The sequence below is a fragment of the Vanessa tameamea genome, chromosome 25 (assembly GCF_037043105.1).
Source record: "Vanessa tameamea isolate UH-Manoa-2023 chromosome 25, ilVanTame1 primary haplotype, whole genome shotgun sequence".
Lineage (NCBI taxonomy): Eukaryota > Metazoa > Arthropoda > Insecta > Lepidoptera > Nymphalidae > Vanessa > Vanessa tameamea.
The window spans coordinates 8,112,379-8,128,362 of record NC_087333.1 but is presented as its reverse complement, the minus strand read 5'-3'; the positions used below and the strand labels follow the sequence as shown (position 1 = coordinate 8,128,362).

The window sequence follows — 15,984 nt, the reverse complement described above, 5'->3', positions numbered from 1 at the left end:
GAGAATGTTGTAATAATTATATTGTCATGTTATTTGTATTGCTGCTGTGAAAACAACTTCTATTATTTTCATATACATAGCTACATAGTTCATCATAGAAGTTACATTACATTATATATAATATAAGTAAGTAATTGAATACATGAAATCTCAAGTTAGGATTGATCCCGTAATCTTCACTTGAGATTACCTCATTCATAACATTGGACATCTCAATTTTCTACTAGGCATTTGTACTTAAGTTAAGACTTTTACACAAATATTTAATTAATTATACAAATAAATATTATTTATGATAGTCAAAGTATTTATATATAACAAGGGCCGGATCTACCATATTGTTTTTTGGGTTTCAGCCCAGGGCCCCGTGGATTCAAGGGGGCCCAGCTAAGGCAAGTCAAAGTAAAGAATAGACGATAGTGTGAGAGAATCCATAATTTTATTAAATTAAACAGATTGTATGGTTTGCAGCCCTGCGAGTCTACGTTCAGATATGTCTTAGGTGGGCCCCTAAGTAGTGTTAGCCCAGGACCCTCTAAACTTACGGTCCGGCCCTATATATAACATAATTAACAAAATGTATTTATTTATTGCTCTGGTAGAAGATACAACAAAAAATTTAATGATTTTACATTTGTTTTCTTGTTCTCTCAAAACATTTAAAAATGAAATTAATGAATGCTTGTTAATTTAATTATAATTTGTTTTATTTCACTGTTTGATGTTATGAATATTTTATCTAGTTTGTGTATTTAAAATGTAACTGAAGTGGATGTTTATTGTTATATATGGATTAGATTTAAGTGGAAATTTGATTGGTTTATGTACAAATGAATTAATGTTTGAATATGCATGTAACATTTACTGTTTGTGTCTTGTTAAATAAAAATATAACAAATGTTCGGTATGTTACAGGCTTACTAACAGTGGCAACAACGTCTATACCTACAACGTCATTATTTTTCATGTCATATGAGACCACTAAGAAAGCATTTGAACCGATGGTGAAGACTCAGTATGCCCCACTTGTGCATATGTTGGCAGCGAGTGTCGGGGAAGTGGTAAGTTGTATATATATATATATATATATCTGTATATATTTTGCATTATGAATGTAAATTTTAAATACTTCTATAGTGTATTGAATGTCAATGTTTATGACAATAGATATCCCTCTATTGGTCTCCTTTAAACTCCTCCCTTAGTCCGTTACAATGGACGGCGAACCGGACACTGGCGTTGGTAGTGTATTGCCCCATGATCACCATACCCCAAGAGGGGGATGAGTTAAGAATCGAATCACTCTGACAATGTATATACAGAATTGCATGATGTTTGATTAAATATTTATGATATGAATGCATTAGAAACAGACTCTTTTGCATTTATTATATTACTTGAGATTAAATACTTGGTGATATAAAATTATGTCTTAGAATATTACATAGTGTTTGCCGTTTTGGCGAAAAAAAAATTTTCAAGTCTTTGAAACGGGATATTTACCATGTTTTTTATTTGTATCTGGTGGAGGCTCGATATTTCGACATTATCTTGTCTCGTCAACAAGACAAGTATTGTTCACGAGACAAGACATTCGACAAATAAAACCATGGTAAATATCCCGTTTCAAATACTTATAGTAATCTTCAAGTCGTAGTGCAGTTTTCAGCTCTGTAGGCATTGTATCTTTAACTACTCACATTCCAACGTTATCATTGACCTATTTTTTTCAGATATGTTAAAGATAGTGTTGAATGTTAACTATTATATAATTTGTAAACTAAACTAAGCTTTTAGAACCCATAGAACCCATAGAAGAGGAAGAATAGAAAGAGAGAGACAGAAATATATTATATAATTGAGAATTTATAAAAATGTCTCTATTTCAAAAAATATATTTATAATATAACGTAATGATTGTAATTTAGCAGATATTATTTATTCCAGTTAGCCTGTATAATCAGAGTTCCAACTGAGATAGCAAAACAAAGGAAGCAAACGTACACCGGTTCTGAGAAGCGCAGCAGCATCCGGATACTTGTGCATGTATGTACTGTCATTGTTTACTAATAGTCTATTTGACTGGTTTTTAAAATCCATTTTATATTATTTAGTAAAGGTTACGGAACCCAGTAAAATTTGTTTTTTTTTTATTGTAGTACATATTTACTGAAAAATATCAAATTATAAATTCCATATTTAAATAGCGCGCGAAAACGCAAGTTTGACAATATGGCGCTGCAATGGGGTCGGTGCCGTCACTTGCCTGTATTGTAATCTGTGGCACGTATAATCCACATACAGTAGGCAAACGAGGTTAACAAGCAAGTGACGTCATCAAAAACTCGACCAATCAGAAGCGTTTTGTGTCAAGTGACAAACGTTTAAAATAATGCACTTTTATTTATGGATTTTTCAATAAATTAATTCTTATTTTCAACTTTCGTTACTAAATAACCATTTTTAAACTCATAATATATACTGATTACAATAATTGACACTTTATTTTTCGCATTGTCAAATGCCTTATTTTAATTATTTTAGGATGGCAAATGGGTAGTTTAATTTATAGATAATGGACTAAGGACCTGTAACGTGGTATGTGATGTGTCCCTTGTATTACAGATTTGATACAATTGATAAGACTGCCTCATTGCTCTCAGTTTATAAGGTAACTGATCCCGAGTCCTGTGCTAAAACTAGGGTCAAAGAAATTTAAAAGTTACTGGGTTTTCTGTCAGTAAAATCTTTAATCAGTCCTTAATCTGGTAGTCATTATTTATGCTCCCGGGTTCTGTGTCTGGGATATGTTTGCTCTTGTTGGAAAGCGATCTAATTGGGATTATGAGAGAGATTCTACTATAACATATGGTGTGCAGTTGCTTGTGTCTCTTGAGAATATCCACTGTAGCCGAAATCGATAAGGACATTATCATTAATACAATTACACTGGAACACCCTTGGCTATTACAGTCTTCAGTAATAGCCAAGTGTTGCTTGTCCGGATGTATGAAATCTATACTCAATATTCAAGTGACTTTTTAGTTGATTATTTGGTATATATGATGGCATTTCTATGATATGACATTTAAAATATTCTTTTTATTTTCAGGCATTTCACACAGACGGTTTCCGCAATGGGGTGTATCGTGGCTTCTTGTCCACTGTTGTGAGAGATTTGCCGTTCAGTTTTATCGAGCTGCCGCTGTGGGAGCTGTTCAAAAGCCTAATTAAAGATAGGAATGATGGACAGATTACAAGTTTTCAGGTGATCATGGTTATGGGTATATTATATGATAATTATAATTGCATTTTGTTGCTCCTGAATCCGAGGTATCTTTAGGGAACCTGCGTGTGTTTTTCTGTTATCTGGTACATGTGGTGCTCCTCGGTGGAATATTGTCCAAATCATCCCTCATACCGAGGGGAGGAGGTCTCAGGCCACCAGAGGAACCCTCCCAGTGCTAGGTGTCTGTGCAGAGCGGGCTGAGCGGGTCGGTGGCGGGCGCGCTGGCGGCGGCGGCCACCACGCCGCTCGACCTCGCCAAGACGCGCATCATGCTGGCCGACGACTACGCCGCCACGCGCAAGGTGCGCATCCGCCCCGTGCTGGCCGACATCTACCTGCAGGCCGGCCTGCGCGGCCTGTTCGCCGGCGTCGCGCCGCGCATGACGGCCTTCATGGTGGGGGGGTTCGTCTTCTTCGGCGTCTACGACTATTCGAAGAATTTGTTTGAAAAGTATTTCGACAGATAGCCTCTGTGCTGTGCGCACACAGTTGGACGGACTGACTTTTATAGTAGTGCATATTTGCAGTTGGAATTGTAGTCGCCGACGTTTCTTTTTTACAAACGTATCTTTTAGATATATATTCACGTTGTAGTGTGTTCAATTACAATTTAGCATTTTTTGTACAATTTTGCTATCGATTTAAAGTAAGGCGCATTGAATGTTACGGAGACGCGGTCGTTTGTTTAAAATTGTGGTATTAATTTATGGTCTAATAAGGTGTCATTAATTTATTATGAAATAAATAAATTATACGTTGACTTGTTAATTTAATCGTTAAAGTTTATAAACAAATATTTATTAATAAATGTTGAATGAAATTTCTGTCTTATTTATTAACATTAATATTTATATAATATGTATTTATAATTTCATATAACATTATATCTCGTGAAATATAGTTTATTTAAATCAAATAGCTTAGCTTGTGTTTGGCGACTGATGGGAAGCTATTTTTTAAATTTTGGGTGGAGATTGCTCGTCTAGACAAACTTTACAATTTTCTTGAAGGCATTTTCAATTATACGTAGCGAAGGATATCCCAGAAAAGGGTTTACATTAATAGCCATCCGAGTCTGAAACGTGAGATTGATAGTCGATTCTAATAGGCAATGGCAGAAAAGGGTATTTTCGGTAGTGAAAAATTAATTATGAAATTTGATAAAAATTTAAATATATGTATAACTGTACTTAAATATTTTGATTTTGAGTCATAAAAGCGCATTATTTTATAGTTTGGGAACTAACATGTTATGTCCCTCGTGTCTTTAGTTACACTGGCTCACTCACCCTTCAAACCGGAACACAACAATACTGAGTCAGTACTCAGTATTGTTGTGTTCCGGCAGCTGTTTGTTTGGCGGTAGAATATCGGTCGTACCTACGCAGACGAGCTTGCATATAGCGTTTTGAAGGTAATAGAAGTTCTTATCGAAATTTTGGAAGTAGAATATAGAGGTGGGGGTACAGTTGTGTATTATAAATAAAGTTATATTAATCAAGAATCGTTTGTAGTGCATAATATAGCAGAGCCCATCCAAAACTGTTCTTCTGCTACAATTGGTAATAATAGTAAATAAGCAATAAAAGTAGTAATTCACAAAAATATATTTACTTTTTACAACACTAGTGATTATGTTAACTTACGTTGAATTTATACATTGATATACATTTTAAACTAAACTTTAGAGCTAGAATTAATTTTTGGGTGCGATCAATACAATCGAAAAATTTTAAATCGATCACAACCAAAATACCAATCATTCATACATTATTAAAAATCAATAACGAATTTAAAATTCAAAAATGTACAAAATAAAGAATAATTTTTTTACAATCTGTTTAAGCTGCCTTGTTTAAAAAGTTGCGTTTAAATCGATTTTCTTTTCGATAACTGTGCACGTCTTGAACGAGATAAAGATGTGACAGTTTAAAAAAAATAAATTAATTAAAAAAAAAAAAACACAAGTACAAGTATAAAATAAGATAATTAAATATAAATAAGATTAATTATGAAATGACACATGTGGACAGTTTAATAATATTAAAGCACCAATCGATATATTCCTACAAATATTTTTTGTTTTATTTACTCAAGTCCGACCGCTGGGAGGTTGCAGTTTGACGTCTGTCAGTGAGCCATGACTGGCGATACACTGTAAAACCGTTTGACGTAACCTCGTAACAGAGTATACATACATTATTGTTTTATTATTTATTTGAAATATATTTTATTTAAAATAATAAACATTTTAATAATCGTAGGGAAACGATAGCAATAGTTTTATCCTATATTTAAAGTCACGTCGTCAATTCCATCACGGATGTCAGAAATGCACTCTCTCAACGGTCGGACAGGAATGAGTGAAATTTTATTATATAGAAAATTAAATATATTAAATAGTTATGAAAACTTTGGAATGTCATAGCCATATTTAATTCCTTAGCCTAATGATATATTTAGAATCTAAATATATAATAGATGCAAACATTAGGTCAAAACGATCACTATTCCACCCGCAATAAACGTTACAGTACAGAGACGGGACGAAAGTATAACATTTTCCAAGTTTCAAATAAAAGTATTATTAATAGATATACATTTATAATATGTAAATATTAAAAAATCCGTTTATTCAGTCTAGGAATTAAATTTTGTGAACGTTGCCAACTGTACAGTCTGATGAGCGGCAACGACGCTCGAATCTCTGATATCAAGTGTAAAGCCGACATACTTCAGTCGGGACAGCGTTAAGAACCGTCCACAACCGCGACTGGCAGCAGATGCGGCGGCGGCGACTTCGCCCCGGGGCCTAGCGGAACATGACGTTGTTGTGTACGGTGTGTTCGGTGCGCGGGACGTGCGAGTGTCGTTTGAAAGGGTTCCAGGAGGGGGGGCGGCGGCCCGAGCGCGCCGTGAGGGCGGTGGAGCCGCTCGACGCGCTGGAGGCGCCCGACACGGAGCCCTGGTTGGAGCTCGACTGGCGTGCGACTTCGGGAGACGCCTGGGGACCATACAATCGTAGATTTTACTTTTGGCTCCTGAAAGCTATGTAAAGCAGTCTGCCCCGGGTCCCGGGCGGGGCGGGTACCTTGTCCCGGGCGGGCGTGTCCATGGGCGAGGCGAGGCGCAGCGCGAGTGCGCGCGGGGCGGCGCGGATGAGCCGCACGACCTCCTCGTGCGAGCTCCACTTCACGTCGCGGTCACCGATAGAGATGATGAAGTCTCCCTCGCGCATGCCGCCGATCTGCGGGACGAATTAAATTATATTATTATACCTAGAAGGGAGAGGATGCTTTTGGCTCTTGGACGGTAGGATCGTTACTTATTAATATGTTACGGGCGGGAACCTTGAGTGGGAAAGGTTGAGCGATCATTATCTAACAACCCTTTTTACTATTCAAACCGAGGGATTATTTTCTGGGAATTATTGAAAACTACACGGTAGGATTTTTGGCGTACATACCGTTTGAAGTGCGTGTACTGATGAATACAAAAATATTAACTCACATCAGCCAGAGAGTTCGGTTCAACACCAGCGATCATGACGGGCGCGTCGCCTCTCACGGAGAACCCGAAGCCCTCGTCGTCATTTGAATTCGTCACGTTGTATTCGCTGGCCACTCTCCTCAGCTCACCCTTAATCCTCTCCTTCCCATTCTTCGACTTCCCATAGTCTTTGCAGCTTTCCTTGTATCCATACTTATCGTCCAGAACCTTGGGATGATAGTCGAAGTTATTATCGAAGCTGTTAATGTAGACTCCATTTTGTTTCGTGACCCTATGTTTGTCGTAATCGTCGGAATATTTTTCGTCGCTTCGTATGATTTGGTTGTAATACGTCGTGTTGTCTTCCGATCGGTCTCGCTTGTCGCTCTGGCGTCGCTCGATCTTCGTTTCGTCGTCTTTCCGTCCGTTTCGTCGGTCTCTTCTCGTTTCTCTGCGTTTTTCTGATGGCTTCTGCAGTTGGATCAGTCGCGGCGCGCTCCAGTGCCGTTTGGCCGAGAACACCGCGATCGGGCCCAGGGACCTGAACAGGTCCTCGACGCGATACTGGGCGAAGTCGGGCGGGGTTAACGCTAATTGAAATTTGGAAGACGCTGGAATAATAAAAATGTAATGAAAAATACGGTTTTCGTAATTTAAGTGAGTCGGTAAGTTTTTGTTTTTACTTTAAATAAATAGTACATTCTCTAGCATCACTTCGACTAGCTACAATATATCTAAGGAGTCGAGGTGATAGCGGAAGACTCCCCGAGACTCCGTCCCTAGCCAAGCGAAGAGGCCGGCCGCCATGGGCCCGCGTCGGCGTACTCACGCAGGATGTCGGGCGCGTCGAGGATGTCGGCGAAGTCGTCGGCGGGCGGCGCGCGCTCGCGGCCCGCGCGCTCGCGCGCCGCCAGCACCAGCGCCGACAGCGCCTCCTTGTTGCGCAGCTCGCTGCCACACATTCGTCTCGTCAGCACATGCGCCTCGTGCGAGCAGTTTATGCAAAGCCGAGGAACGCGGTCGAGGGGAACTCACCGACACATTCTCTGGAGCCGCAGGGCCTCCTCGTACAGCGCCATCGCCTCGGCCAGGTGGGCGCGGCCGAGGGCCGTGTTGTCGAAGTCCTCGTCGAATTTAAAACCTAGAAATATTCCGTAAACAATTGATGACAAACGAAAAAAGGGGAATTCGATTTCGGTTGCGTAGGATGAATTGAACGAGTGGACTCTAACAAGTTTTGTAATTTTAAGGCATGTTTACACCAAAAGTTAAAGCTTTTATTTAATATATATTGATTAAATATATACATACATAGTTGTATAATTATTGATTTTCGAGAAAAAAAATCTACCATCGGTTCGGCAAGAGGCACCTCTTAGTGATAATATCACACTGCATACCTACAGGTTGCAGCCGAATGGGCCAGCACGGTCGGGGAGGTACAGCTGTCTCACTAAAAGTCGGCGTAAAGTGGTAACTCAGCTGTCATATTTCATCCCGTATGCGAGTGTCCCTGATATATGTTCTTGACTTCGCTTTAGCATATGACCTGACACAATTGGTCATCTCGCCAATGCGAATACCAGATGAAAATCATACACCTTCCCTATTGGACCTTCTGCTGACTTTTCTTAGGGTTATTGTCGATCCCTCTCTGCGATCGTCGAACCGCTGTTTCATTCGGAGTCCAGTGCCGGTTGTGCACTATTTACGGCCTTGTGGTCTACTGCCGAGTGTGGCGCACCAGTTCAGCGGATTGTATCCCATATACAGTCTTTTATTGCATCTTACACATGGGGATTCTGTCGCGATCGTGGTGCTTCAGGGTACTGAACTATGCATTCCGTATACTACAGTGTCCATCGGTGGCAAGTCTCAGTCTTGGATTAAGACTGAGAACCAAGACTCTTGGTTCGGTTCCTTCTGCAAAATGCCATCTCGTGATGAAAATACTAGCGCATTCAGCGCATTTGCTAAGGTAAAGACATACTTAATTGCCAGAATTTTCGTGAGATTGGTGCGTCTTCCTTCAGGAACACGTGTGTTCTGTTGTCTAAGGCTGTCATAAAGAATTTCAGTCAGTTTTCTTTTTCATCTCGGCACAGAGACGTTGAGTCTTTGACTCATACCGCCAACTCAACTCTAGATAACCGAGGAAGGTCACTAACAATAATCTTGCGATGTGATACCACGATGACGGAGGTTAAATTCCGGCTAAGTGCAGTTCTTAGGGTACTTCTTTCCTTGGATATTCATTAGACTAGTGATCCTGCTGGTCCCTATGGTCTCCGATCGTGCTACGGACACGTACTCCGGAATTGGCACGGGTTTTAATTCGCCTTTTCCGGCAATCCTACGCATTAAGCGTCGTCCCGAACTCCTAGAAGATTGCTTCGGTGCACCCGAATGCCAAATCGGAATCTAAAAGGTTGGTATGCTCAGCGAGGCGATGGTACTCCAAGGCGACCCATCGCCTAAAACTATTACTCATATAACAATTGCTTTTAATAAACAACTACTAGCATACCTTGAATTAAAATGATATCAACTAAAGGAATGCAGTGCGGGGCCTCACCGTCGGCGGCGAGCGCGGGCGCGTAGAGCGCGGCGAGGCGCGGCGCGGCGCGCGCGGCGGGCGGCGCGTGCAGCAGCCCCGTGGCGCAGTACTGGTGCGCCAGCGCTGCAAGCAAGCGGCTGTAGCGACTCGGCGCCGGCACCGCGGCGGCCTCGGCGCTCGCGGTGTACTCACCCTTGTAGAATTCAGTCTTCACGTGGACGAGCGACACCCACGAGTATGGCACGTAGTTGAATACGCCTTCCGTCTGCATCTGCAACGAGACGATCCGGTGATTCACTCTGGCTCAGTTCGTCGAATTTGCGACAGTGTTGTGCGTGCGGGTGTGTTAGCGTGCGCTCTACCTTCTCGTAGAGCTGGCGGTAGACGTGCGCGAGCTGCGCGCTCTCCTGCGCGAGGTCGAGGCACATGTCGAGGTCGTCGCGCAGCTCGCGCTCGCGGCCGCCGCACGCGTCGCGCGCCTGCAGCTGCAGCTTCTCGAACAGGCACTCGCGCGCCTGGGCCTGCGGGCACGAGCGAGCTGTACTACCGAGCCGCCGCACGCCGCGCACCGAGCGAGCGAGGGCCGTACCGTCATGAGCGTGCCGAGCACGAGCAGCGTGTCGGCGGCGAGGTCGACGGAGGGCGCGTTGGTGAAGTTCTCGTGGATGTAGCGCAGCGCGCCCGCCGCGCGCAGCAGCGCGTCCACCGCGCCGTCCAGCCCCGCGCACGTGGCGCGCTCCTGCACACGCCTTGCCATTTGAGACTCGCTTCATACATTAGGGTTCGCTTCATTAGGGGTTATGTAGCTGATTGTTTGATCAGTAATTCTGTACCTGCACCTCTCTGATTCAGACGGACACCAGTATACAAGCACCCTGACATCTCAAAACCCCAATATTTATGTACCCCTCGCTAAAGTATGTGACATAAGTAACCCAGTAAAATGAGCTGAAATGCGTGATACAATACAACATCAAAATTGGCAAGATAAAATTTAAACATAATGTACATAGCAGAACTTATACATAAAAATAGATCAAATAAAATATAGTACAAAACTGACTTGCTTAGCGCCGATCTGTGTGTAGATGCCAGCAATATTGAACAACACACATGCTTTTTCAAATGCAACTGTCCGCTGACACGACGGGACTCCTGAAAGTATTACAATTAATCAAATAAAAACAAAACGATCATACATAGTTCTAAATACATACGTATTGTAACATTATAGGTTCGATGTCAATATTGGTAACAATTACCCACTGTAATATAAAATTTAAGGTGACAGTATTGGTTACAATTACTCATTGTAACATAATAGTCAGTATTGGTAATAATTATACACTGTCAAACAAAATTTAGGTATCAATAATGGTAACAATTACTCAATGTAATAAAAAAGGCTAATGTTTGGCAGTATTGGTAGCAATTACCAGTTGTAATATAAAAATTAGGTGTCAATATTTGTATGAATTACCCACTGTAATATAAAAGTTAAGGTGATGGTATTGCTAACGATTACCCATTGTAACAAAATAGTGTAAGTGTTAATGTTAGTAATCATTATTACAGAACTGATGTTACAATCGGTAGTTGTAGTATTAATAAATAAATATTGGACATCACATACATGATTCTGATCCCAATGTAAGTAGCTAAAGCACTTGTGTTGTGAAAAATCAGAAGTAACGACGGTACCACAAACACCCAGACCCAAGACAACATAGTAAACTAATGAACTTTTTCTACATCGACTCGGCCCTCGGAGTGGCTTACCCATGAAAACCGGTGTACACACTACTCGACCACGGATGTATTAGGATGATTAATTGGTAGATCTTACAACGAGTAATCACTAGTAATCAATAATTAATATCCACATGTATGTATGTATGTATGTGTATCCACAAACCCGCATTGGAGCAGCGTGATGGAATATGCTCCAAACCTTCTCCTCAAAGGGAGCACCTTAGCGCAGTAGTGGGAAATTTGCAGGCTGTTAATGTAATGTATTTACCTGTTAACGAATCGAACCACTCGAAGTAGACTCCGAGAGAGCGGTCCGGCGGGAAGAACCGACGCTCGATGTAGTACAGCTGGTTGTAATACTTGAAAAGCAGTGCTACGCCAGCTGTTGACCGGACTGGGGTGCGTATGGCCTGGGAACGACACTTGTAACGTTACCTATATCCACATGAAGTTGTCTATTTCGAGCAAAATTGGTGGTAGGGCTCTGTGCAAGCCCGTCTGGGTAGGTACCATCCACTCAGATATTTTGCCGTTAAACATTAGTACTTGGTATTGTTGTGTGCCGGTTGGAAGAATGAATGAGTCGGTGTAACTGCAGGCACAAGGGACATAACATCTTAGTTTCCCAGGTTGGTTGCGTATTGTATGGAATTCGTAATGTTTCTTACAGCGCCAATGTCTCTGGGCGGTTACATAAAAAAAAGAAACTTTATTCCAAAATGGTCGGTTACTTCTTCTTACCTGTCTCATATCCATGAAATCTGATATGGAGTCCTCGTAGGCCGCCGCATCTTCACTGTAGTGCTCCAAGATGAAATCTTTGAAGGGCTCTCTGAAGTCAACTTCTTTGGTCTCCTTTAAACCCAAGGGTATCATCGGCATAACGCAGTCTTTGCTGGAGTACGAATTATTTATTAATAGTATATTAATAAGAATGATAAAATATACTTCACTCAAGTAGACTTTTACAAGCACTTTTGAATCGTCATTTAACAAACTATTTTAAGTAAAGCTACCACCGGTTCGGAATGTAGATTCTACCGAGAAGAACCGGCAAGAAGCTCGGTAGTTACTCTTTTTCAACATCTAAAAATACAGTCATGTTAGTTAAGTACAATTATATATGTATGTCATGTCTCCTGCCTGGAAGTCAACAAGCATTAATTCCACGCTTTTTTATCATCGATATAATCTTGTATCGAATAATATGCCTTCTAACATTGAAGTCCTTTAATATATGTCAATATGAATTTAAAATAGTTACTGTAGAAATTATTAAAGCATTTCCTCGTTGAATCGCAAAAATATTCACTAATATAATCAATATTAATTTTTATGTCCCACAGCTGGGCAAGAGTTTTCTCCTCCTTTTAAGGACAAGGTGATGCTTGTCAGGATTTAAACCTGCATTCTTTGATTCACGTGTATATTCTAGATACTAAACCTGCCAGTATACGACGTTAGCGCGGGAAAGAACAACAATGGCGGAAACTGTACCAGTTACACGCTGTTTCCTAATTTTAATTATATCAACGAACGGTTTAGCTTAACGGGATTTATGTAATAAATCATTTTATAATAACTTGGAAATTTCTCAAATAATAATTATTATTTGAAGATTTCCTTTCGTATCGATGTCGAATGGTCTCTATGGCTTTGAATGAGCGGGAAATGGGGCACCCACCAAGTACCCCTAGGGTATTCTATCATCGTCACGGTAGCATGCTAAAGCGATCCTGTGGCTGAAAAGACGGAGAGGGTACTGCTGGTTTTTTAATGGGTACCCTGGTGTACTAAAGGGCAATAGATCGTCCTGGGTACCGGCGAGTCCCACAAATCGCCTCACTTCCACGCGGAAGAAACGCTTAACACGTTTTGCAAGCGAGATAAAAAGGTATTTTATCATTACTTCTATAGGCTATTCAAATAACAGGAAAATAAACAACATTAACATGACATTTCACATTCTGCTGTGTGTTTTAACTAACGTTCTGTATTTATCTAGCAATTAACAGCGCCTATTCCAATTGCCACGTGTCATTTCTGACATTTTTATGCCTGTGTGCGTGTAACTGCGTATGTGTATATAATCAACCAATCAATCAAACTACACTATATTTAAGTAGGCTTTTGAATAGTCATTTTACAAATTATATTAAGAGAAGCTACCACAGATTCTGAATGTAGATTCTACCGAGAAGTCGGGCAAGAAACTAAAACAAAGTTATATTAGTTAAATACATATAATATAATCTTGTATTAAATAATATGCTTTTTTAGTGTATTTTTTACAAATGAATTTATGAATCGGCAATGTTAAAAATATCTGCGGAATTTTACTATAGAAACGGACCTTGCCCCAAGAAAGATTTATTGACTTTGCGGAGTCGGAAACTTGGCGTTATAAGCTTACCCTTACGTCTCGTGCAAATACAATGATTATCACAGATTCTATCAAAGTGATCAATTACAGTTACTGTGAATATACATAATATTGTTGTAAATATACTATGAGGCAACAGTGAAATTTCCTACTTTGATACAAGTATCCCAAATAGTTGCTATCAAATATTTGTTGCGGACTATTAAATTTTGCAGACGATGTCTTTATTACGGAGTATTATGCATAGGTCCATAGTACTGGTTTATAATTATTTGATTCGATATCAATCCGCAACAAATATTTGATAGCAACAGTTGCTATGCTCGAACGTAATAGTCCCACATTGGGACTGTGGGCATACGCTTCTCCAGCTTAAATAAGTCAAGGATTTTCCGCCGAGGTCGATAATTCGGTCAAAATTACATTACTCAAATGAAATATTTTTTATTAGTATACTTTACAATAAAGCCTTTTTGAATCGTCAATATTTAAAATCTATCGTTTCGGTAATCAGCCTCCATTCAGGTGTACCAACAAAAAACTCGTTTTGTACTCATTTAAAATAAACCAGATTTACAACGAACTCAAATCAAGCATCATTATCCAAAACGTATCATTGAATGTAACGATTTGTAAGATGTATTAAATTTATTAAATGTTCATTTAGTTATATTAATTGTTATTACACGATAATCTAATTTAATCTTGAAATTATATTTTAAACTCGTTATGAACTTAATGTCTGTGTGAGAAAAGCAAAAGGTCCCAAACGTAAAATACTATTAATGTACAATATTTACAAAACCACGTAGTTCATTCTACCACAGTAATTTAACCCAATTACCGCTGTTGACTTTTTGTAACCATTTACTTTTATTACGACACTTTATTCTGTGTAAAGGTTGTTATTTTCTCGGCTCATGATTATTAAAAGCGAAACTATTTTCCCTTAACGCATCTCTGTGAAAACGATTACTCGAGGATTAAATGAAATTCCAGACACGTTTTTATTTAATAATAAAATAATTTGATTTGTCTATGATAGGATGTTTAACTATTTTTCGCGCCAATTTGTACAGTTAGACAGCAGATTTGACGTAGGAATTCGAATATTAATTTATTGGTAACACTTTTGGTAGAGCAATTGTCACCACGAAGTAACATCAAATCACATATTTAGTTGCAATGTTATGCCTCTTTTGTCAGTTCCTTGCTGATGAAAGCCTAGTTAGATTGTGCAAGGGACTGTTGACAGCAACTTAATTCGGTTCTTCGATCTATGGATCCGTTTACAAAGTTCTCAAAAATTTGTTAAGTTAAGGCTGATTCTATTTCATTCTTCTGGAACTTTAAGGTAAATGTTGTCAGAAATAATCTTCCAGTAAAAATATTCCCTATAGTCAATTGACGGCTGGCAAAGTGACCTCGAACTATGAGAATTTTTTCTTTCAGTTAATAAAGTGTAAAGGGATTTGGATGACGATGTATATGGTAAATATAATATTCACCTGTCATTCTGGTACAGCTCCACGGATGAATTGAGCTCGGCGAGTTGCTCTTTGAGGAGTTGTAAGTTTGAGTTGACGAAACTCAGCTCGAGGGCGACTGTCTCGCGAAGTTTTCTGTTTGTTGTAGCCTGCAAGATAAATAGTTAATTGTAATAAAAGAGGTTCTACGTGTACCTGGCATGTATCGTATGTTCGCATTTTCATAATATAAAGAAATTATATTATGAGCCGTATGATATTTATTTATTATTTATTATTATATAAAATACTAGCATCCCCTGTTTTGACCCCACAAGGGGACGATTTCTAAAGATACATTATTAGTACACATATGTATGTACATATATAGAGCATACATTTTAAATTTCAAGCCTCTTACTTCAAAAACATAGTACTTTCATACAAAATGTTAACCCCTGTTTTACCCCCTAAGGGGTAGAGTTTCGTAAAATCCGTCCTTCTCGGATGTATACATCCTATAAGGCCTGCTAAATTTCAAGTTTGTAGGTATTATAGTTTCTAAGATTACGTGATTAATCAGTTAGTAAATTTCCCTTATATATATATAGATGTATGTATTACATTTCGAAAGCCAAATACAATTTAAGAACTTAGTTGTTGTACATATAAAACATTTGATTAATATTACATCAGTATGATGTCTATAGTTATTTGTCAGTTGAATTATTTTTTAACGCTATAATTTGAATATCGTCTGAATGTAATTTTGTCTTGGAAAACCTCAATACCAATAAAAGCGAGTCAAAGAAACTTCTTGAACAAAACGAAGAAGAAAAAGCTACAAGAAATCATATTTTATATGATCTTATCTTAGTTATCGCAATAAAAATCTAAGATTCTTTTCTAGTAAACTATATTAAGTGCGTATTTTCAAGTTCATCTCATGAATCATTTCCGTTTCCCAAGGAGCATTGACTCGATTGTAGAGTAAACAAAAGGCACGCAGCGAACCGTGGTCCCCTAGCATGGGGGTTCCTGACCCTTG

General features: G+C 39.3%; 3 protein-coding genes across 5 annotated transcripts in view; 2 read left to right on the top strand and 1 right to left on the bottom strand.

Annotated features, from left to right (window-relative positions):
- The window catches only part of LOC113392855 (trafficking protein particle complex subunit 2-like protein), a 177,136-nt gene extending 174,805 nt beyond the window's left edge, over positions 1-2,331 (top strand). The window contains exon 4 of the mRNA XM_064218918.1: positions 2,317-2,331. The gene's annotated coding sequence lies outside the window, so the exon portion shown is untranslated. The remainder of the gene's footprint in view (positions 1-2,316) is intronic.
- LOC113396223 (mitochondrial S-adenosylmethionine carrier protein-like) overlaps positions 1-3,799 on the top strand; it is a 260,338-nt gene extending 256,539 nt beyond the window's left edge. The window contains exons 4-7 of the mRNA XM_064218916.1: positions 916-1,061; positions 1,948-2,046; positions 3,113-3,268; positions 3,481-3,799. Of these exons, the coding sequence (XP_064074986.1) occupies positions 916-1,061; positions 1,948-2,046; positions 3,113-3,268; positions 3,481-3,756 (677 nt within the window). The 3' untranslated portion in view covers positions 3,757-3,799. The remainder of the gene's footprint in view (positions 1-915; positions 1,062-1,947; positions 2,047-3,112; positions 3,269-3,480) is intronic.
- Positions 3,800-4,881: 1,082 nt separating this feature from the next.
- LOC113396219 (rhophilin-2) overlaps positions 4,882-15,984 on the bottom strand; it is an 87,449-nt gene continuing 76,346 nt past the window's right edge. For all 3 annotated transcript variants that reach the window (XM_064218915.1, XM_026634080.2, XM_026634081.2), the window contains exons 4-16: positions 14,979-15,106; positions 11,829-11,982; positions 11,356-11,497; positions 10,399-10,490; positions 9,925-10,074; positions 9,698-9,856; positions 9,528-9,606; positions 9,354-9,458; positions 7,814-7,919; positions 7,608-7,729; positions 6,800-7,389; positions 6,381-6,536; positions 4,882-6,293 (exon numbers count right to left, since the gene is read on the bottom strand). In XM_064218915.1, coding sequence (XP_064074985.1) covers positions 6,102-6,293; positions 6,381-6,536; positions 6,800-7,389; positions 7,608-7,729; positions 7,814-7,919; positions 9,354-9,458; positions 9,528-9,606; positions 9,698-9,856; positions 9,925-10,074; positions 10,399-10,490; positions 11,356-11,497; positions 11,829-11,982; positions 14,979-15,106 — 2,175 coding nt within the window. In that variant the 3' untranslated portion in view covers positions 4,882-6,101. The remainder of the gene's footprint in view (positions 6,294-6,380; positions 6,537-6,799; positions 7,390-7,607; positions 7,730-7,813; positions 7,920-9,353; positions 9,459-9,527; positions 9,607-9,697; positions 9,857-9,924; positions 10,075-10,398; positions 10,491-11,355; positions 11,498-11,828; positions 11,983-14,978; positions 15,107-15,984) is intronic.